The sequence below is a fragment of the Mya arenaria genome, chromosome 11 (genome assembly GCF_026914265.1).
Source record: "Mya arenaria isolate MELC-2E11 chromosome 11, ASM2691426v1".
NCBI lineage: Eukaryota > Metazoa > Mollusca > Bivalvia > Myida > Myidae > Mya > Mya arenaria.
In genome coordinates this window covers 49,711,801-49,736,931 of record NC_069132.1, presented here as the reverse complement: position 1 = coordinate 49,736,931, position 25,131 = coordinate 49,711,801, and the positions used below count along the sequence as shown (strand labels likewise).

General features: G+C 35.1%; 1 protein-coding gene across 5 annotated transcripts in view; it reads right to left on the bottom strand.

Moving 5' to 3' along the window:
- Positions 1–25,131, bottom strand: part of LOC128208763 (uncharacterized) — a 77,173-nt gene that overhangs the window by 23,664 nt on the left and 28,378 nt on the right. For all 5 annotated transcript variants that reach the window (XM_052912338.1, XM_052912339.1, XM_052912341.1 and 2 more), the window contains 6 exons: positions 22,323–22,566; positions 16,739–17,092; positions 11,925–12,000; positions 10,245–10,357; positions 5,330–5,434; positions 5,042–5,140 (listed from right to left, as the gene is read on the bottom strand). In XM_052912338.1, coding sequence (XP_052768298.1) covers positions 5,042–5,140; positions 5,330–5,434; positions 10,245–10,357; positions 11,925–12,000; positions 16,739–17,092; positions 22,323–22,566 — 991 coding nt within the window. The remainder of the gene's footprint in view (positions 1–5,041; positions 5,141–5,329; positions 5,435–10,244; positions 10,358–11,924; positions 12,001–16,738; positions 17,093–22,322; positions 22,567–25,131) is intronic.

Genomic DNA, 25,131 nt, shown 5'->3' with positions numbered 1-25,131 from the left:
CAGTAGTGTTTGCTTGCTTTAGTTACATCACTGACAGTCTTGCAGCGCTTTCAGCGCTTTGATAAAGATTGTCAAGCTTATAAATCTTATTTCAAAATTTGACAATGTTCTACTATATCCAAAATGTGACTTCCACTTGTTGTTTTACACCATTCTCTAACATAGCATCTTAATCTGCCTGCTACCAAAATTTACTTACATCGTCTATTGCCAATAAGGTCAAGCTCCCATCCTTGGGAAGTTTTTCGCAATGTCATACATGCTCAATGTGTTCGGATCACCATTGGATTAGCCTCCCCTGATGATTTTGTTCGAAAACATGGGACTATTTAACTTTGAACAGTCATCTATTTCTTTGGCCAATTTAGAAACACCATCCCTGCTCAAAAGTTTAGTGAATGACTTGTTATGATTAAATAGATGACTATATTCTCATTTCATTCTTATCTAATAAAGTCTTTTCAGGCCAACTTAATTTGCTTATTTGTCTGTCCCATAAGACCCAAAACATCATTGCACGTATATATAAGTTAACTGAAATGGTCCCCCTGCGAGAAAAGTTCTAGAACTAGCATCAAGTTCTTGAACGTTCAAGAACTGTTCTAGAACCTTAAGAACTGTTCTAGAACTACTGTTTTTAGTTCTTGAACTGGCGTTCTAGTACACAAATGGTTCTAGAACTCGGGTTCAAGAACTCAAAGTTCTTCAATCTTGTTCAAGAACCTTTCATGTTCTAGAACATCAGTTCTAGAACTAAAAAGTTATTCAATCTTCTTCAAGAACTGTATCTCAAAGAAAAAACAAATTATTTATTTTGTAACGTTAACAGATAAGTGATTTTGTATTTCCTTTTCTTAAGCGAGGGACTGAACAGGTTAGAAGATGACTATAGATCTCTGAGGCACATTAATACCGCAATCTAGAAGAGAGAATGTCTAAGCTAGAAGGAGTCCTGAAACCCAAGCAGAGCCAGTCACCCAGTGGACTGGATTAATATTAAAATAATAAATGAAATTAAATCAGGTTGTGCTAAATGTAAGATAAGATATAAGGGTTAGTTTGGATTCTGGTTACATTATTCATACATGCTATTCTGTGGGTCGATGGGGGACAGGCCCTTTTGTACTCTGTTAGTAGGCAAAGGGCGGCTGGCCCATTTGAAGCTTGTGGGAAATATGCATTTTAAGGTTCCAAGATTACATTTAAACATAGCTTTTCTAGTTGTTAATGTACCAGTCAGACAATTGTAACCACGCCCCCCCCCCCCTCCCCCATCCCGGTACACCAGGGATTGAGAGGGGATGTTTTTACCTTTCTTGTTTATCAACTTCGTTTACAGAAGATTTTTTCATAAACGCAAACAACTGGTTCTAAAATATTTTTTGAATCGGTTAAGAAATAGTTCTCATACAACTTATAACTGATAGGCATTTATAGTCGTTTATATGACTTTTAAACTTCACAATGGACTTACGTTTTGTTTAAGCAAATGTCTGGAGTCTTTGGTTTGCCATGACGTCAATGTACCAAACAGTAGTTTTTAATCTCCACTATTAGACAGCGTGAAAATGTAACACATTGGCTGATAGCTGGTAAGATCATTAATCTATGTGATTTCTATCCTCTAGAGCAATTCAAAGTCCATTAGTTGTCTTAATCACTGACAAAATGTGTACAAACAACTGAATAACAACAATAAGCCGCCATTTTGAATTGAACCGGAAGTACACTTCTGCAGACGATAATGGATGAAGCTTTCAATTTTTGTGTCGTTTATTTGACCACGATGGCAAACTGGTGAGTTTTTACCTATCACTTGTAGACTATTGTTGAACTAAATTGGTTTTGACTCCTTACTTAATGTACAAAATTATTCAATGACAATATAACGTGACTGTAATTTCTAGAAAGAGAATGTCAATCGTCAGTTTGAATTTTCTTTTATACTTAATTTAAATTCTTATAATTAAATATTTAATTTAAAAAAAAAAATCATAAGCACTTAATGCAATTTCGTTTCATCGCTTTGAAATGGTTTTACTTGTGTAATACTTTCATTTGATCGGAAAAGAGACAATTTAAAGAAGTCGCGAAAATATGTGACAGTTTAGACTTCATGATTTGTGACTGCATTCATTTAATGTTCTTGGGTGATTGGGTAAAGAAACCATGTGTTACTCATAATTGTTTATGATATTCACTGAAATATTTGTCCATTTTAGACTCAATGGAGACGAGTAATACACAACCAGACCGTTCAAGTGAGGATGTTAATTTTCCCTGTTTCCGGTACGCCTGACCCCTGATCACTAGGACACCGTACAGACCCCGAACCCACCAACATGTCCTGTACAATTTCTGCAGTTGTTCACTTGTTTATGACACCAGAGTTATTGGTAAGGATTTGAGTTAAGATAATTTTAAAATTTATGAAGTTTTTTTCTTGTCATGAAAGCGTCATAGTGGATTTTAATGGAACCAATATATATTTGACAGAAGTGAGTGTAGCTGTAAATACAAAGTCGTACATTTATGGGGGTTTTCTGGGAGGACCCATTTCTCTCAAACATAGCCATTCTACTACGAGAACAATGCCTGTTAACTGTCATATGACTTGACAGTAGATAGTTTACTTTTACTTTGAGGCTTATGTAAATCGCCCTGTACCTACAATTAATACTAGTGAATTTTGTTTCAACTGCAAAGTAAAACTTCAATGTGAACAACTTCAAATTTCATCAATTCTATAATCTTGAGTTCAAATAATTTACAATTGGCCTTATTTAAAGAAAGAAGACTTTATTTTAAACTTGCTTCTTATTATTAAAATCTAAATTCAATGTCATATATTTTTCAGGGAAAACGGACTTAAAATAGAGGAAGACAACTGCCATTTGAAAAAGAAAAGGAGTACATGGGCGATACATATTACTGCACTGTGCACAGTATAGAATCTACCAACTCCATGTTAGTTGCTGTGGGCATCAACATTGATACAGATGCAATTTTGGAAACTGTTCAAAAAAAAGAGTTACTCTATCTTAACTAATGCAGAAGTAAAAACCGTTCCTGTATAGTGAAGGACTTGTTTACACTAACAAGATGCTAAATTTTTTCTTGCAAGTTGCTGTGATTAAATAAATTACAAACTTACACATCAACCCTAAAGAAGAACCATCATCATCTACAATGATGTAATCATTTTGCAATGTGTATATACTCACAACAGTGTTATGTGTTATAAAAAGTGGAAGTGTTATAAATGGACGACTCCCTGACAAAACCATAGAACTGTCATATTTTCTAATGATTGGTCTTGTTTCATTATAACTTCTTAAACCATTATTAAAATTTAATGAATTAGTTTTATAAATTAATATGTGTTCAATTGCATTACTTAGTTTTTTTTAAATTTCAAATGTTTTTGTTCTTTAAGATTTTGTTCTGTAATGCTGTTGATTAAGCCTGGAAGTAAATATGTTGTAACATGTAATATGGATATTGTTTCTAATTAATGTCACAGATTCTAGTGGTATTCCACTAAAAGTTTACTGCTGGTATACCACTGAAATACCATTGGTATACCACCAGCATGCAGCTGGAATTCCACTGACATTTTTACTGGGGTATTTCAGGCAATTTTTTGTTCTGGAACTGTTCTAGAACTTGGGAGTTCTTCAAGAACTAATAGAACAGTTCCAGAACAGTTCTAGAACTTGGAGTGCTTGAGGACAAATGTTCAAGAACTAGTTCTAGAACTAGTTCTTGAACAACAAATGGCCTCTTAGATATTCAAGAACTTTCTCCAGAACTTCTAGAACAAGTTCATGAACTCATCTATTAAGAGTTCAATTACTATTCTAGAACTGGGTTCTATATTCTAGAACTGGGTTCTAGAACAAAGTTCTAGAATTTGGTTCAAGAAGTTCTAGAGAAAGTTCTTGAACATTTAGTTCTAGAACTGCCATTTAGAGTTCAGTTACTATTCTAGAACTATCTTCTAGAATCTGTTCTAGAATAATTCTAGAATTCCTCGCAGGGGTCATTTCCATGCTTGTTTTCAAGTTTTGCCATTTTATCCACAACCTGAGACAGAATTGTGCCTGCTTTAACAACAGATGTTTCAATATTTTTCATTTTCTTGTCTGTGGTCCGAGCAAGTGGGTTTATTGAATCTCAAATAAACCGGTTTGTATATACCACACTAAAAACCATCTCCAACTTCAGTAGCGTTAAGTCTTTACGCCATTATCTTAAACCTACTGTTATTATTTTCATCGCCACGTTTGCCTTCTTCAGATCCTGTACAGGTATTGTCAGACTTTTCTGAACAAACTACAGTCTGATCCTGATATTATCCATAATATTCACCTTTTTAATCTTGTATATCTTCAAATGATGCAATTCTTGCAGCAAATTCCATGTACTTATTATTTTGTTAATTCATTTAATATTTGTCAAATTCAGACATTTTTGCTGTTTGTTTGTTAAAAGCAGTTTGCAAGCCATAAAGGGCTGTGAGCAATTTTTTTTCATAAGGGGAGTTTCATTGTACACGAAGGACTTCTTTACAGACTGTTTGCCTTTTCCCTGTTGACTGCTTTTTGTATTCGTTTTATCATTTTCATTCGCAAAAACCAGAACCACCTTCTGGGTCAGCCATTTTGAATTTTTCATACATTGGCGGGATTGCCAATATATATTTGTTGTCAAAAATGCTTGACACTTCAAATAGATGCAGCCAACCACTGACTCATATATTTATGAACTACATTTACCAACTCATTTCTTACACCTTTGTGCTTTACAATTAAAAATCAAATTTTAAAATCGCCCAAATTGTAAGAACAACTATATTGCCATTATGTTTGTAAAGCACTGCTCTGTGCATGCGCAAAAAATCTCATTTAAGATCGAACAAAATTCTATATATAGTCACTAAAATGCAGCTTTGCCAAAACATTTCTTGACAATGTTTATATTATCAATTCAAGTGCATTGCATAATGAGTTCCCTTTGTGTACAAGTAGACTTTACATACCTGTATTCACTTCTGAATACCGGTAGGTACTGTCCCTTCGATGCCGTACAATTAAGTATCTTAATAGGCATGGTCCAAGTGGACCGTACTTGCAGCTTACTGAAATAAATATTAGTTTATAAAAGCAAGGTTAATTTATTTGATACTGAAGTGTAAAATTGTAATAACAATCACACATTGTATATGTGGCTCCATTTACATTTTTAAAATTTGATAATGCAAAATTATAAAAACTGATGTTTTTAAGCAATTGATAAGTTTCTATCTATAATGGTTATTTGTACTTACCAATTAATAAGATCATAAGAGCCAGGATAATGAGTACAGTAAAACAAATTCCTATGATTGCTGATGTCCCCAAAATTGATGATTCTATTGGAATGGATTGTTTATCTGAAATGAGACAAGTACATTGAACATGATCTGTCTATAAAATAGCCTGCTTGAAAAAGACAGCCTAGCAAGCTTACCATACCATGTCTGTTAAATAGCTGACTTGCCTTGTCATGTCTGTAAAGTATACTGCTTGCCCTGTCATGTCTGTAAGATAGCCTGGTTGCCTTGCCATGGTTGTAAGATAGCCTCCTTGCCTTGTCATGTATGTAAGATAGCTTACTTGCCTTGTCATGTCTTTTAGATAGCCAGCTTGCTTTGCTATGTCTGTAAGATAGCCAGCTTGCTTTGTCATGTCTATAAAATAGCCTGCTTGCCTTGTCATGTCCGTAAGATGGGCTTTCTTGACTTGCCATGTCTGTAAGATAGCCTTCTTGCTTCGCCATGTCTGTAAGATATCCAGGTTGTTTTGTCATGTCTGTAAAATAGCCAGCTTGCTTTGTCATGTCTGTTAAATATCCTGCTTGCCTCGTCATGTCTGTAAGATAGCCTTCTTGCTTTGTCATGTCTGTAAGATACCCAGCATGCTTTGTCATGTCTGTAAAACATCCAGCTTGCTTTGTCATGTCTGTAAAATAGCCAGCTTGCCTTGCCATGTCTGTAAGATATCCTTCTTGCTTTGTAATGTCTGTAAGATACCAAGCTTGCTTTGTCATGTCTGTAAGATAGCCTTCTTGCTTTGTCATGTCTGTAAAATACACAGCTTGCTTTGTCATGTCTGTAAGATGGCCTTCTTGCTTTGCCATGTCTGTAAGATATCATTCTTGCTTTGTAATGTCTGTAAGATACCAAGCATGCTTTGTCATGTCTGTAAGATAGCCTTCTTGCTTTGTCATGTCTGTAAGATAGCCTTCTTGCTTTGTCATGTCTGTAAGATGGCCTTCTTGCTTTGCCATGTCTGTAAGAAACCCAGCTTGTTTTGTCATGTCTGTAAAAAATCCAGCTTGCTTTGTCATGTCTGAAAAATAGCCTGCTTGCCTTGCCATTTGTGTAAGACAGCCTCCTTGCTTTGCCTTGTCTGTAAGCTACCCAGCCTGCCTTGTCATGTCTGTAAAAAATCCTGCTTGCTTTGTCATGTCTGTAAAATAGCCAGCTTGCCTTGCCATGTCTGTAAGATATCCTTCTTGCTTTGTCATGTCTGTAAGATACCCAGCTTGCTTTGTCATGCCTGTAAGGTAGCCTTCTTGCTTTGTCATGTGTGTAAGATACCCAGCTTGCTTTGTTATGTCTGTAAAATAGCCAGCTTGCCTTGCCATGTCTGTAAGATAGCCTTCTTGCTTTGTCATGTCTGTAAAATAGCCTGCTTGCCTTGTCATGTCCGTAAGATGGGCTTTCTTGCCTTGCCATGTCTGTAAGATAGCCTTTTTGCTTTTTCATGTCTGTAAGATACCAAGCTTGCTTTGCCATGTCTGTAAGATACCCAGCTTGCGTTGTCATGTCTGTAAGATAGCATTCTTGCTTTGTCATGTCTGTAAGATAGCCTGCTTGCTTTGTCATATCTGTAAGATTCTGTAACATATCCAGCTTGCTTTGTCATGTCTGTAAGATAGCCTTCTTGCTTTGTCATGTCTGTAAGATACCAAGCTTGCTTTACCATGTCTGTAAGATACCCAGCTTGCTTTGTCATGTCTGTAAGATAACATTCTTGCTTTGTCATGTATGTAAGATACATGTAGCCTTCTTGACTTGCCATGTCTTTAAGATTCTGTAACATACCCAGATTGCTTTGTCATGTCTGTAAGATAGCCTTCTTGCTTTGTCATGTCTGTAAAATAGCCTGCTTGCCTTGCCATGTCTGTAAGATAGCCTTCTTGCTTTGTCATGTCTGTAAGATAACATTCTTGCTTTGTCATGTATGTAAGATACATGTAGCCTTCTTGACTTGCCATGTCTGTAAGATTCTGTAACATACCCAGATTGCTTTGTCATGTCTGTAAGATAGCCTTCTTGCTTTGTCATGTCTGTAAAATAGCCTGCTTGCCTTGCCATGTCTGTAAGATAGCCTTCTTGCTTTGTCATGTCTGTAAGATACCCAGCTTGCCTTGTCATGTCTGTAAGATAGCCAGCTTGCTTTGTCATGTCTGTAAAATAGCCTTCTTGCTTTGTCATGTCTGTAGGATTCACAGCTTGGGTTGTTATGTCTGTAAGATAGCCTTCTTGCTTTTTCATGTCTGTTAGATACCCAGCTTGCTTTGTCATGTCAGTAAAATAGCCTTCTTGCTTTGTCATGTCTGTAAGATAGCCTTCTTGCTTTGTCATGTCTGTAAGATACCAAACTTGCTTTGTCATCTGTAAGATACCAAGCTTGCTTTGTCATGTCTGTAAGATAGCTAGCTTGCTTTGTCATGTCTGTAAGATAGCCAGCTTGATTTGTCATGTCTGTAAGATAGATAGCTTGTTTGCCCTGTCTGTAAGATTATTTAGCTTGCCCTTTCATGTCTGTAGACAGCCGTCTTGCCTTCTCATGTCTGAAAGATAGTCACTTGCTTTGTTGTGTCTGTTAGATAGCCTGCTGGCTTTGTCATGTCTGTAAGATTCTGTAAGATAGCCTGTCTGCATTGTCATGTCTGTAAGATAGCCTGCTTGTCTTGTCATGTCTGTAAGATAGCCAGCTTGCCTTTGTATGTCTGTAAGATGGCCTGGTTAGTAACTCTTAATATTATGTTTTTGCATAATTATAAAAAATGTGCAAAAAATATAACTCCAAGGAGTCAACAATGTACTTACAACAAGGCTTGATACCAGTACTTTAACCATTCAATGTGAAACGGTCATAATTAACATTAAATTCTGTAAAGAGTTATTTAATTTTAATGACAGACATTGCTGAGGACTTTGTTGGAATTTTTTAATCCTATGATATAAGTTAAAATTGGTTACTTTGATATATGGACATGATGAAGACTTGCAAGCAAGTATTAAACTAAGGTGCCGCAGCAATTATGATTGCAAATGCAGACACAGATTAAGCAACTCATTTCATTTTGAGATTGCTCAGGTGTGGAAATTTAAATGATTTTTGACAAGACTTAGTTAACAATTTTAAAGAAGTCAGAAGACTTATAAACACCTGGTCAGGACAAAATGCACGTTCTCCATGTGGTGTTTTAATAACACTGTACATAGCTTTATAACCTACTAGTGCTTTACATTGCTGCTTATCTTTATCTCTTTTATATGTAACCTGTAATAATTATTATCAGTTGTGTTTCTTGTAAAATTAAAACTTTGAGTAATATGTATCTTCATTCTCAATTCATCAATTTGTTTTTTAGACTGCTCTAAGTTTCATGTTGTTTTGTTTTGGTAGTGTTGTATTATAGAATGTATAAATGTCTAAGTTATAGAATATTCTTAGAAGTTACATAACCTCTATATATTTTTTTTATTTTTTTAGCATACTTAACATCCTACATTTAATTTTATTCTAAAGTGCTTTTTTATTTTTTTTTGTCACATTTTCCTACGATATGTCTGTGATACCATGTCCTTTGTACTGCTTGGTGTATCTTATTTTTTATCTGCCTTTATATCAATATTATTTGCATATTTGGATTTTAACAATCACTTTAACAAACTATTTTTCAATATTTAAATCAGACATAATCACATCGTCTGAATAATCTTGTAATTATAGTATTAATAGACAAATCTTCTTCTCAAAAGTTGTTTATAATGTTCTATACAACAAGTAGCTGCTTCACAAGAGAGGTCAAAATTAGAGTGAAAAACATTGAAGTGTTTGATAATTGATGGGTTTTTGATTGATTTAATGCTTTTGATTGGATTTTCGGGAATACTTATTGCAAAAATATAATTACAGGAAATTAAAAATGTGTTGTTTTAATACATGTTATTCTTTGAAAAATTTACAATGTAAATTAATAAATGACATAACTTTTTATTTATTTTCTCTTCTTGAATATAGTATCTACTATATAAACCCCATATTACCAATATATATACAGTAATACCTGTACATGTACATAGGAGAAATCTAATGAATGCAACCACTTGACCATTCACAAACCTTATTATATCAGCACAAACTCAGTAATGAGACCACCCCACTATTAAGACCATTTTATCAAAGTTAGGTGGTCTGAATAGAGAAACTGTAATCAAAATATTGTTTATGTTAATGAGATGGTCATGTAAGAAACTTAGTTTTGTATAAACCATCATAAATTATATGTTATGTATAGCTATTGCTCATTTTTGTTAAATTAATAATTTAACATTCTTTTCGTCTGTTGAAGGCCGAATAGTAAACATGATTCAATTAGAATTTCACTAATTATAAATAAATATTTTTTATGTTATAATGAAACCACCAATAAATTATATGATATTATGTTCACTTTTCTTCATATCAGGCGATTGAATATCAATAATGATTTTTCATTTGAATAAATGTATATACCAATTTTCAGAAATTCGCTCACAGTCGCGTTCCAACTCAACAAAATTTGGTTAATATATTCAGAAGTAAAATAATAATCAAAAGTTGTTAAGAAGCAGAATTAATATCCTTTCTGTTCATAATATATCTCAATAATTCATTGAACTCAGTTAGAACATGAGAGTTTTAAAGAGACTGGCCCCTAGTGCTGTTTTAAAAAGGCCAACGGAATGTTCTCCTGATCAGGCATAAACCCACGACCCCTTGATGGAGAGGTACTGTTAGACACCTACTCTCACCCTCCTTGAAATCTTAACAAATTGAAAACCTGAGGGAGATAGTTTCATCAAGAAAAAATGCTGTTTTACTAGACCAGAATAATTTGGCCAGGAAAAGCCAAGCCCCTACCTGTACTTGTAGAGGGGAATGTAACTACTGGTCGGCCATGTGTGGACTGGCTTGGGGTTTGTACAGTCGTGTTCCGTGTTGTAGGTGGCACAGATGGAATAGAAACAGAAGGACTGAAAAACAAGGACTTAACACATACAAGTTTGTAAATATGCACTTTATTTGTCAAGTTATAAGATATATTTATAACAAGAGCTGTCGTGAGACAGTGCGCTCAACTACGCTGCTTTGACTTAGAAGTGAATACAATAACAATGTAATATGTGCCTGTCAAAAGCAATAAAACAATCAAATTAAAAAGTGAATAAGAATCGCAACATGACAAAACCAGGTTTTTAATGATAAGCAGAAGAGATTCAGTTTCAACTGCTTTCTTCTATTTTTTGTAACAGTGACCTTGATCCTAAGGGCCCCAAACACAATCCCATGAAAATCTGCCATAAACTCTTCCTACATATTAAGTTTGGTCACAGTCAACCATAACTGAAAGAGTAATCTATTTTTAGTAACAGTGACCTTGACCCTAGGGGGCCAAAAGGCAATCCAATGAATGCTCTGCATAAACTTGTCCTATATACCAAGTTTGGTCACACTATGTCAACCCTTACTTGAGTTATTCAGTACTAACAATATTTCTTTTTTTAGCAACAGTGACCTTGACCTAGACCATAGCTCTCGGGGCTCAAAACACAATCTGATGAAAGGTCTCTATAAACTCTTCCTATATACCAAGTTTGGTCACAATAAACAGACCCTTACTTAAGTTATTCAATACCAACCCTTTTTTGTATTAATAGTTACCTTGACCTTTATCATAGGGGCCTCAAACACATTCCCATAAAAGGTCTCCATTAACTCTTCGTATATACCAAGTTTGGTCTCTTTATGTCAAACCTAGCTAAAATTATTTGATACATAAGGTGACTTTATGAAAATGGGGTTAAGAATATAAAAATGTGCCTTTAAAAAGAAATTAAAAGAAAATTTAAAAAAAAAAGAAAAAAAAAATACTCAAGGGCCAAAACTTGTATCTAGGGATAAAATGGAGTTCTGTTTCTTGTTGTAAGATAGTCGTCAATAATTTTGCATTTTATGAAGTGCATTGAATGAAAGGTATAGAAGTTTTTTTTATTAAAATCCCAACTTGCCCTTAACTTTAACTTGCCCTAAAACCTTAACCTAAGTCAATCAGGGGTCATAACTTGTATTAAGGATAATATGGAGTTATGTAACCTCATTGTGTGATGATCCTTAACAATTGTGTGAAGTATTAAGTCAATTAAATGAAGGGTATAGAAGTTATTAAAAAATATCCCAACCTGCCCTAAAACTTTAACCTAAGTTCCATAGTCAATCAGGGGCCACAATTTGTATAAAAGATAATATGGAGTTATCTAACCTATTCATGTGATGGCCCTGAACAACTGTGTGAAGTATTAAGTCAATTGAATGAAGGGTATTGGACTTATAAGTGAAAATCCCAACTTGCCCTAAAACTTTGTCAGACGCCGACGCTGGGGCGAGTAGTATTGCCCTCGTTATTCTCCGAATAGTTGAGCTAAAAAGTGATTGTTCAGAACTCTGAACGTCCAATACAAGCATCAAGATTATGCAAAATAAATTCAGCTTAAGGTTAAACAGCCATAGAAATAACATCATCCCAGTTTTTTTAGACCATACCTTATAATCCGTGAGCACTCTCTTGAGGTCTTGTCACGGTAATACCCTTTTGGACAGACAGGAACACAACTGTAGTCTGTGAATATCAACAACATTTTTCATAGTTTAATTGATAACTTTATAAATATTTTATTTAGTATTATGTTGTGAAACAATGCAGTTTTTTATATTACCAAAAGTCGCATGAGGGCCTGAGCTGTACTTGCTTGCATCATTTGGTCATTTTCTGTTACAAGATCATAAGACATTTGTTAGCAATTAAAGTAAATGTACCATATTTCCGACAATTTCAATCCAGTTATGTATGGGCAAATTTTTCTGATAATAAATAAAGTCATGTTCGCAAGATCAATTATAGGCATTTTCCTTATTTTAAAGGGCCATACTCCAGTCATGCATGAACAAATCTGGTTGGTTTTCAAAAGGAGCCAAGCTTTTATGAATATCTTGCTACTGTATAAGTTTGGTAAACATTGTATAATAAATGAAGTTTTTAACCTGTACACAAGGTCAATAATTGCAATTTTGACTAATTCAAAGGCAATCAATCTCATCATGCATGGGCTGATCTAGCTAGTTTTCAAAAGGAACCAAGCTTTAATTGATATCAGCTGCAAGGATGGACTCTTTTGACCAAAACTTAATATAAACAGTGAAAGTATGTGTTTTCTGTGTAACAAATTTCCAGTTTTAGGAATACATGTACAGTAAAAATGCAATCACTCGAGGACGACGAGGGCCGATGAAAATCCTCAAGAGGTTGGATGTTTTGAAAGACTGAAGTTTCCATTTTAGTCTGCTAGAAAATGTGAAAACAGAAAAAAAAATCAATAAATGAATTAATAGCTAAGTTTATTTTTTACAAAAAAGCATATTTTCAGCATGTATCAACTTTGGAATACGACATTGCAAATCATGGCATTGGTCAGATTTAAGTTCAACAAAATCAAGGGTGGATAATTGGCGCATCTTGCCTGTCTTGCAGAACAGTTGAATCATAAGAAGTAATTATTTTCAGAGATTCTGATGTTGGACCGCTACTACGATAGTGCTTTATTCATATGTTAATTACTCATTTACCTTTCTCACAATTAAAATCTTGTTATTAACTTCTCAGAATTACCTCCTTAAATGCCCTAATCAAGTTAAAATGGTCATGCCAAAACAGTGATAATAGTTTGTCACACTTAATCAAATTTCCTTTCAAATGTCATTGCAATTTTTACAATTGCAAAATTTTTAACACCTGGCATTTGTTACAAACTATTTTCACTGTTTTGGTATGACTGCTATAACTTATTTAGTTTTCGATCCAGCGTTAGAATATTGTATATAACAAGAGCTGTCACAGTATGTGACGAATGCCCACGAATGTGACATTGACCTACGAACAAGGTCAGTACATGAAAAGTTGATCTTGCCTTTACGTGTCAAATACATATGGCAAGTTATTTTAAATTGCCTCTGAACATAAAAAAATACCACCCATACTTGACAACCTACACTGTTATGTCCTTATATTCAGAATTCCCTTGTGAATAAACACTTAGTGTATCTTTCACCTTAGAGGTAGGGACATGGGTCATGCACACGACATGTCGTCTTCGTATGTGGAACACATGTAGCAAGTGATTTTAAAATCTGTCCATACAAGGGAAAGTAACAGCCCTGACACGACAACCTATAATCTATGACCTTTGAGGTAGGGACAGGGGTCTTGCACGCGACACGTCGTCTTGGTATGTAGAACACATGTGGCAAGTTATTTTAAAATCGGTCCATACAAGAGAAAGTTACAGCCCGGACACGACAACCTATACTCTATGTCCTAATATGCAGCACTCCATTGTGAATAAACACTAAGTGTGACCTTGACCTTTGAGGTAGGGACACAGGTTTTGCACACGACACGTCGTCTTGGTATGTGGAACACATTTGGCAAGTTATTTTAAAATCCGTCCATACAAGGGAAAGTTACAGCCCGGACACGACAACCTATACTCTATGTCCTTATATGCAGCACTCCATTGTAAATAAACACTTAGTGTGACCTTGACCTTTGAGGTAGGGCCACGGGTCTTGCACACGACACGTCGTCTTGGTATGTGGAACACATGTGGCAAGTTATTTTAAAATCCGTCCATACAAGGGAAAGTTACAGCCTGGACACGACAACCTATACTCTATGTCCTTATATGCAGCACTCCATTGTAAATAAACACTTAGTGTGACCTTGACCTTTGAGGTAGGACCACGGGTCTTGCACGCGACACGTGGTCTTGGTATGTGGAACACATGTGGCAAGTTATTTTAAAATCTGTCAATACAAGAGAAAGTCACAGCCCGGACACGACAACCTATACTCTATGTCCTTATATGCAGCATTCCATTGTGAATAAACACTAAGTGTGACCTTGACCTTTGAGGTAGGGCCACGGGTCTTGCACGCGACACGTCGTCTTGGTATGTGGAACACATGCGGCAAGTTATTTTAAAATCTGTCCATACAAGAGAAAGTCACAGCCCGGACACGACAACCTATACTCTATGTCCTTATATGCAGCATTCCATTGTGAATAAACACTAAGTGTGACCTTGACCTTTGAGGTAGGGAAACGGGTATGTGAGTAAAAATTGACATAGAAAACACATTTTTTATACATTTCGCCAAATAGCTCGTGTGACATCCAGCATGGCTAAATTCACTGGAAATGCCTGTCCAGTATGCAAGAAATACAGTTCTCTAAACATCAACTGAAGTTCACCACAATAGTATTATTTCATTTGCATTGTTATAAGAAGAGAATAGGGAACTTGCATTTTGATATAAAGCAACTTAGGCCAGAGTTTTTTTATTTTTCGTTTTACGGGAGCGCCGTACCTAAATATTGCAAAACCCAAAAAAGAAAAAGATTCAAATTCCTAACTTTATTTTTATTTTTTCCGCCGCCCGTTTCTTCGATCTCCGATAGTAAATAAAATTTAGTGTTATTTAACCTAACGCTAATTTCACAACAACAAAACATCATCGCGCACAGTTTCCAAGATGGCGGAAGCCGGCGATTATTGCTTACAAAGTTAACTGAAATATGTTTCATTGTTTTGTGATATCACATGCATATTATATGCCATGATGAAAATAAAACTTGAGACTTGCTAAATATCATTATCTTAGCGCTTGTAAGGAATATGGCTGCCTTTTACGAAATTTTGAAGTGGATTTAGTTTGAAGACTGATAGTGATATTGTTCATAAAATCGTGGCGTTTTTTTTGTGATATCGGAACAGAATGGTATTTTCTTTATATCGAAGCATAAAATAACTTAAATATTTCTGTGTGTAGACCTGTTTACACGGGGACACACTGAAAATTGGAATTTGCTGTACAGTTTCTGACTACAGAAAAAGACGAGAATGTGACATTGGATTTGGCTTGTTTGTCTAAAAGACAATAAAGTTATACCAACATATTGCATACCATTTTAAAGGGCATTGACTCCTCTTTTCATGTCACCTTTTTTAAAATGGATTGTTTGTATGTTGATTAAGAAACTTAAAAAAACTGGACTCGACCGTGAAATCTGGTAAGTTTGAGTTACATACCTTGTTTCTTTCTTGTATATCAGACATTAAATTTCCTCAGATGTGTTGTTTATCTCATTATATATACCCAAAATGATATTAATCAACATTTTAGACACAAACAATGAGTCAGATGTCTTTGGTTTTGCCAGTGCAAGTTTCAGTGACTATTAAAAACACTACAGAAGTGTAAAAGCACATATTAAAATCATGCACATATATATACAGAATTGATTTAATTATCATCATGTGAAAATGACAGCTTGTTTTGCTTTCATAAGTACTATTGTTGCATCATTTAATCGATTACCAGTTATTTGCAAATATTTAGGTCCTGAGTGAGAATTGTTTATATTTATATATGTTAAATCTGCGTTAGGATTTTTTTCACTAAACATTTTTTTTTTCATATAACCAATAATTATGGCTGCCACTGTTTCTGCTACAGCAGGGTTGGCCAGTTCTCGGCCACCGGCCAAATGTCAGGTTGAAAGTTGGCTGTTTTATGGCCGTTTCTTGGCCAAATATGGGCCGCTCTGTTTAGACACCGGCCAGAAAACGACCCAGCCAATTTTCAGCCAGTTTATGGCCAAATCCATGGAAATTGCTGGGAGATGGCATTCTTGTTTAGGTTTTCATTGAGACAAGCCGCATTTTTAGTTTTCTATAATTATTTTAATTACTTTGGATTTTTAGCGAAATGTTTAATAATTTTACAAAGATTTAAAATGAATAACATTTATGCTGCGGATGCCATTTTATTTTCTACGAACTTGGAACATTTTTGCATTTATTCTTGTTAAGAAATACATAACTTATAGATAGTATTTAATTTTCTGAAAGTATGGACACTTCAAATATATTTGAAGAAGTTGTAATTTTTAAAATGATGCCCTCTAACAGCTGTGGCGCAACACTATTATACAACAGGCAGTATGGAGGACAAAACAAGTGTGCACAATTTCAAAACATGCATTGTATAAAAAAATTCAAAAAAAAGGAAAAAAATATGGAAAATCCATCTTATTTTTATTCTTTTTTCTCGACGCTCATTTTTTGACATCTTTTTCTTATTTTTATTCCCTCCTCCTGGTGCTTATTTTTGAAAAAATTCCTGTAAAACGAAAAATAAAAAAACTCTGGCCTTAACATACATGTAGTAACCAAACAAAACAAACAAACAAAATTAAGTGCAATTATAAACTTTTTTAATTGGATTAAGGGAAACTTACTTGATACCAACTCCTTTCCTGGTGGACATTTCTTTATCACACACTCTTCCTCTGAGTAAAAGCACATAGGAACATTAATGTCCCCATTAAAAGGGGCATAGCCCTGTTCATAGTCACACCTACAGTATCCATCTGACTCTGTTCTCTCCTCCCATGGTATTCCACAATTGATTTTATGGTTCTCAGGAGTGCATCGATTCCTTTTCTCAAATGTACAGGTATTGTATGTGTTTGAACTGGTACTTTCATCGCTGTTGTAGTACATATTGTCATTACACTTGTCGCATACTATCATCCACTTGCTTGTTGGCAATTCTATTGTGTTACCATACAACATTACATATGGCTGCTCCCCTATCAAAGACAAACAAATATGAACTGTGTACTGTGAATGGCCCTGAATGATAGCATATTTGAAATGGGGTGCAATCTGAAGGCATGTTATTGAGTTTATAACCAAGAATCTATCTTTCACTTGTCATCAACAGCTCAGAATTCCAAGTGTACAATGGGCCATACATCTGACAATATTTAAGCATGATTTACATAACTTATCACAGGAAGCTTTTTATTACTGAGCAAGTATGGGAAGTTTGGATGAATAAGGGTTTTAAAGATGCACTCTTACTCCCAAATAAGATTTACCACAATCATTTTAAAATCAAGCCAGTGGATTCTGAGGAGAACGATTTCAAAGATTGTGACGGTGAAAAGAAGCCCGGCCCACTTGCGGCCACGTTCTATCAGGAATCAACATGGGGTAAAGGAATTTAATACAGGGTCACCTAAGGGACATTACCGTAAATGACTGGGTATAAGACCAGTAACAAGATTTTGAAGATTATTTCAGGCCAAGCGTTTGTTTTGACTTATGTAGAAGGGGATGTTACTCGCGTCATATAGATCGAGTATATACAGGTTAAAACGGCAGTTGAAGATCAGGTTTAGGTATATCGTAAGACGTTTATAATTTAAAACTAGAAGCGCCGCAATGCGACGAAACCAGGTTTTTGTTATGGGCAATCAGAAATTATAGCCAATTAATTTGTTGTATGACTTGTTACCCAATAAAGTAAGAAAGTTTTGTTTTTCTATAAATCAACAGAAAAATTAACTTACCATGTAAAATATTCTCAAAAAATCAGTTGTCTGCTTTTTGAAAAAAACCTTAAGTTTTTAACTTACACTCAACAAATCAAGTACCTTGACCTTCTTCCCCACCCTCAAAAGCAAGTTCAATCTGCAGCTTCATATAAGCTGTATTCACACTAAGATTCATCACTATCCATCAATTCTAACCAAGTTATTGGGCAGAAACCATTTTTCTATTTTTAGTAACAGTGACCTTGACACCACCCCCCTCAAAAGAAATTCCAAGCTTGCTCTTCACATAAGCTACTAGTACCTACACACAAAATTTCGTCAATATCTATCAATCCTAACTAAAGTTATTGGGCAGAAACCATTTTTCTATTTCTAGTAACAGTGACCTTGACCTTAGCTCCACCCCCCCCCCCCTCAAAAGCAATCCTAAGCTAGCTCTGTACATAAGCTACTTACACACCAAGTTTTATCAATATCTATCGATGCTAACTAAAGTTATTGGGCGGACACCATTTTTTAATTTTTAGTAACAGTGACCTTGACCTTAGCCCCACCCCCCTCAAAAGCAATCCCAAGCTAGCACTTCACATAAGCTACCTACACACCAACTTTCGTCAATATCTATCAATCCTAACTAAAGTTATTGGGCAGAAACCATTTTTCTATTTTTAGTAACAGGCGACCTTGACCTAAGCCCCATCCCCCTCAAAAGCAATCCCAAGCTAGCTCTTCACATAAGCTACCTACACACCAAGTTTCATCAATATCTGTCAATGCTAACTAAAGTTATTGGGCAGAAACCATTTTTCTATTTTAAGTAACAGTGACCTTGACCATTTTTCTATTTTAAGTTATAGTGACCTTGACCTTAGCCCCTCCCCACTCAAAAGCAATCCCAAGCTTGCTCTTCACATAAACAACTTACACACCAAGTTTCGTCAATATCTATCAATGCTAACTAAAGTTATTGGGCAGAAACCATTTTCTATTTTTAGTAACAGTGACCTTGACCTTAGCCCCCCCCCCTCAAAAGCAATCCCAAGCTAGCTCTTCCCATAAGCGACCTACACACCAAGTTTCATCAATATCTATCAATGCTAACTAAAGTTATTGAACAGAAACCAATTTTTGATGCCCGCACGCCCGTCCCACCAACGACAACCTCATTCTAATAACCCGGTTTTCGTTGAAAACCTGGTTAAAAACATATTGTACAATTAAAATTATTCAATATTATTTTGAATATAACAATAATTAAACATGCATGTAAAGAAGCAAAGCTGCTTGTACGATAAGGTGTGAAAAACTTGCACTGCCTTTAAAGCTGTTCTAACATACCAATACTACAAACTGTTGCGATAATGGTCTTGTTTTTTCGCACTTTGCCACGTTCTATATTATTTTCTGTAGGTGTTGACATTTTGAGAACAAACCCGTAAAATATAAGGTTTTTGCATTACATTTCATTCTTGATAGGTTATCGTTTACAATATACTGTCAGAAAGAAATTTTACAAATTGTCATAAAAGCTGGGAATAAGATTTTATTGGTCCCAGCTAGATAAAAGGTACTTTTCAGTGCCATCCAGCTACAAATTTTAAATGATTATTTAAGTTTTATATAACATGAAACGAATAAACAATGAAACATATTTTGCTTTGTATTAGTATTGTATGGTTTTAAAAATTACTTGCCATTTTCACAAAAAAAAAATCATCACTGTCAACAAACATGGTGGCCAATCACAGCAGATGATTTTAACATTTTTTCTATGTGTCCTATAACCCAAAACATTGATTAAAACTTTTTTCCTTGGATTTTTCACAGTTTTTTTTTGCCTACATCTTATACCCCCTATCGTCTTATACCCAGTCATTTAAGGTATTGTGAAATTATTTTGAAATCAGGCCAGTGGTTTCTGAGAAAAAGATTTTCAAAGTTGTTTTTTACTTTTGGTTGCCCAGTTCTGCTTTTGATGAAGGAATCTGGATGAGGAACATCCAAGGATCATTCCTATGAATTTTGGTTGAAATTGGTCAAATGGTTTAGGAGGAGAAGTTTTTTGGAGGGAAATGTTGACAACGGAGGAGAGACATTTATTCAATGTTCACAAGATTTTTTAAGCAAGTTTACAGTTTTCATTACACTTGCTCAAGATTTCATGCAGACAGTCAACTAATTTACAATTTAATAACTCTATGCATATCCAATCAATGAAGCATAGCAGCTTGTTAAACTCAGGGTTGGAATGTTCAAGATATACAAAAGCCACCAATAACAAGATATCTCAACAGCTGTGTTACAATCATGGTTCTCAGGAATCAAGTGCTGTATGTAACCACTGTCCACTACCCACGGCAAAACATTGAAAAATGATGAAAGACCATGTTTTCAGTTTGTCTAACATACTACTGCTCTTGGGGTGACCTTTTTCTAACATATATACTACTCCTCTTGGGATGACCTTTGTCTAAAATACTACTACTCATGGGAAGACCTTTGTCTAAAATACTACTGCTCATGGAATGACCTTTGTCTAACATACAAATGCTCTGTGGATGACCTTTGCTAACATACTACTGCTCTGGGGGTGACCTTTTTCTAACATATATACTACTCCTCTTGGGATGACCTTTGTCTAAAATACTACTACTCATGGGAAGACCTTTGTCTAAAATACTACTGCTCATGGAATGACCTTTGTCTAACATACAAATGCTCTGTGGATGACCTTTGCTAACATACTGCTGCTCTGGGGATGACCTTTGTCTAACATACTACTGCTCTTGGGATGACCTTTGTCTAACATACTTCTGCTCTTGGGATGACATTTGTCTATCATATTACTGCTCTTGGGATGACATTTGTCTTACATACTACTGCTCTTGGGATTACCTTTGTCTAACATACTACTGCTCTTGGGATAACCTTTGTCTAACATACTACTGCTTTTGGGATGACCTTTGTCTAACATACTTCTGCTCTTGGGATGACCTTTGTCTAACATACATTTACTCATGGGATGACATTTGTCTATCATACTACTGCTCTGGGGATAACCTTTGTCTTACATACTACTGCTCTTGGGATAACCTTTGTCTAACATACTACTGCTTTTGGGATGACCTTTGTCTAACATACTACTGCTCTTGGGATGACCTTTGTCTAACATACATTTACTCATGGGATGACATTTGTCTATCATACTACTGCTCTGGGGATAACCTTTGTCTCACATACTACTGCTCATGGGGATGCCCTTTGTGTGGAAAAAAATACAACTCTGGGGATGACCTTTGTCTTACATACAACTGCTCTTGGGATGACCTTTGTCTAACATACTACTGCTTTTGGTATGACCTTTGTCTAACATACTACTGCTCTGGGGATGACCTTTGTCTAACATACTACTGCTTTTGGGATGACCTTTGTCTTACATTCTACTGCTCTGGGGATGACTTTTGTCTAAAAAATTACAACTCTGGGGATGACCTTTGTCTAACATACTACTGCTCTGGGATGACCTTTGTCTAACATACTTATGCTCTGGGGATGATCTTTGTCTTACATTCTACTGCTCTGTGGATGACCTTTGTCTAAAAAATCACAACTCTGGGGATGACCTTTGTCTAATATACTACTTCCTTGAGAATTACCTTTGGCTAACATACTACTTCTCTGAGGATGACATTTGTCTAACATACTACTGCTCTTTGGGTGACCTTTGTCTAACATACTACTTCTCTGGGGATGACCTTCATCTAACATTCCACTGCTCTGGGAATGACCTTTGTCTTACATACTACTGCTCTGGGAATGACCTTTGTCTAATAAGTTACAGCTCTGGTTATAGCCTTTGTCTAACATACTACTGCTCTGGTGATAACCTTTGTCTTACATACTACTGCTCATTGGAATGACCTCTGTCTAACTAAAAAAAACAACTCTGGGGATGGCCTTTGTCTAACATACTACTGCTCTTGGGATGACCTTTGTCTAAAAAATTACAACTCTTGGGATGACCTTTGTCTAACATACTACTGCTCTGGGGATGACCTTTGTCTAACATACTTCTGCACTGGGGATGACCTTTGTCTTACATTCTACTGCTCTGGGGATGACCTTTGTCTAAAAGCATACTGCTCTTGGGATGACCTTTGTCTAACATACTTCTTCTCTGGGGATGACCTTTGTATAACATACTTCTGCTCTTGGAATTACCTTTGTCTAACATACTTTTGCTCTGGGGATGACCTTTGTCTAACATACTACTTCTCTGGGAATGACCTTTGTCTAACATACTACTTCTCTGGGGATGACCTTTTCTAACATACTACTGCTCTTTGGATGACCTTTGTCTAACAAAATACTTCTCTGGGGATGACCCTTCATCTAACATTCTACTGCTCTGGGAATGACCTTTGTCTAACATACTACTGCTTTATGGATAAATACAAAATATCAAAAGTGGAAAACAAACCTTTTTTGCAATTTTGAACCTCAGCCCAAGTTTGCCTATTCTCGGAGCGATTATGGTAATTTAGAGCACAGTGGTACTCGGTTCCATCACGATGACCAACTTGGTGGGCAAGGCGTTGGGCGGCGCATTGATAGTCACAGTGGGTTTGTGGGCAATTTCCATTAAACTTCCAATCTTTCTGGGCAACACACGTACCAATACAGATGTCATCAACTTCTATGAACACTCCTTGTGAGTGGGCCTTCTGAAATTAGAATTAAAAAACAAAAGATGTCACAGAAACATGGCAATTGCCCCCAGATGGCCTTGTTGGACAGATAGCCATTCATATTTTGACCTGTCTGTACAAATAGCCTTCATTATCTAACATATTTTTATGGTGACCTACCCTACCTTTCCATGAAGTTTGTAAATATTTAAAAGTCAATAAGGCCACTCCTTTTTTATTTTTTGGTTTACAAGAATTTTTGGGAAAAATGTCCACCGGGCGGTCGAAAAAAAAGAAAAAAAGGTTAAAAGTCACAAAACATACTCTTAAAGGGTAAAAATCAGAGAACAACATAAAAACATTGAAAATTTATATCATTTACATGACATTTTAAATTTTTAAACTGCTATTAATGCATGTTTTAATACACTCAAAGTTTCAAATTTCTAATTGAACATACAGTTTAAATCTTACATACTGTGCATATAAAACATCAATGAAATTGACTATAAAACATGTTTACATGTATAAACTACACTTTTTATCAAAGATACATTAAATATCACTCAGCAAGACATTTATTAAGCTTCAAGGGTATGCTAAAGCAAAAGTGAATGCAGAACACTAAACTGAACAATATTAAATTGAAAAAAAAGAGAAGGCGATTTTACGCATTAAAATACAAAAAAAATGCACTGTATTAAAACAATACATAATATTTTCTAAACATTGTTTCAGTTATTTCAATATTGGAAAATGCCAATAAAGTGAAATAATTACCAATTTTGTAAATAAGGAAGTAACATTTTATGAAGACGTTTGAGCTTTAACATTGTGAAAGCAATTCCTGAAAAACTAAAAACCAAACTAGACCTAGATTTGAGTTTTAATAACCTTTACCATGGTGGGTCCTAGTTGTGTGTAACCCAATCCATGCTAAGTTCGGATATTTTCTGACCGGGATATTTACCATGGGATGTTCACCAAATCCATTTCAAATTCAAATCTTGCATCAAATTACCACATCAGTACATAAAAATCACATAACAAAATAATAAATCTAGCATGTGACTTAACTTTATGTACCAATGATAGTAACAGAGAAATCCATAATTATGTATCGGATATTTTCATCTTCTCCCAACTCCGCCATTTTGTGTATACACGAGTTCACAGGGCATCTATACTTCATGCTTGTTTATTTTTCATTTTAAAGAGTATTCCTTGGTTACAACAAGAAATCTCATTTATAGTGAAATATCAAGTTCATTACAAATTGAAATGGACTTATTCAAAATAGTTTTCCGTGTAGTTTTATCTAAATGTTTTGCACACAACTCATGGCATTAGTATTAAAATGTCATCGAGACATGTGTTCAACTCTTTCATTGTTTTTACTACATGAATAAACATGTAATCTAGAATAAACACAAGCTTTACATGACTCAATAACAAGTATTTCCAAACCATTTTGTGATTTCAAATCCATAAACACCATCGACCGAACTTGTGAAATTAGGTCACCGGTATCAACTTAGAAATTTTACTTTCAATTTCACCACTCACACTTAGTGCACTGTTATTTGATATTTAACCATAAAATGTTATAAAATGTTTTTCTCACACATAATTTACAGATATTTGTGTCTACTAATTCGATGGCAGCCGCTGACAATTTTATTTTTTATCTATTAACAACAATATTTTCATGACCTAAATTGGCGGGGAATAACAACAATCACGTGACAGTTATTGTTTGTGTCGGCTGTTAAATTTGCCAATGTTTATTGCTATTGTTATTTTAACAACTCCTGCATATTTTAATTAATTATTTCATACAAAGAATGACTGCTATCGTCAGTTCCGCCATTGCCATCGGCGCTGCCATAACAGTTGACTGGCTCACATGCTATCACTATAAATTGGCAAATACGGCCACGGAACAACAAACCAGTCCAGATCTACTGCATTCGTACTCTTATCTGTGCGTTTTTCTTTCCTTTCGCACCAAAATCAATACGGTCGGGAAAATAATTTTTTATTTTTTTTGTACTTTTCGGAAAATTAGACCCGCCGGTTTTGTAAACCAATTTATATAAAAGTAGTGGCCTAAAGGGTCACAATATGTATTCAAGATCAGAGTTAGATTATGAGTCAATATCCCGACTTGAACTTAAATTTTGAGCAAATTCCGATATACTTGTGTAATTGTTTGTCTTTTTTGTATCATATAAAACACCTTCCCCAACTAAGATTTATATTGAATTAAAATACATAGCCTTAGTCCGTTTTATCAATCAAATAAAAATAGATTTCAACAATAATCAATATTTGAAATTATGTAAAAATGCTGTCAATATGATTCAACATTTTAAAACTTTAAATGAGAATGATTATAATTTTCAAATTACAGTGAAATTTAATTGTATCAAAAATTCATTTCAATACACAATAATCATAACAAACAAGAGCTGTCACAGTATCTGAGGAATGCCCCCAAATATGACATTGACCTATGAACAAGGTCAGTACATGAAAAAATAAAGATCGAACACTGACCTTTGTTGAATGCATGTGGATCTTGCATACAACACACAATCT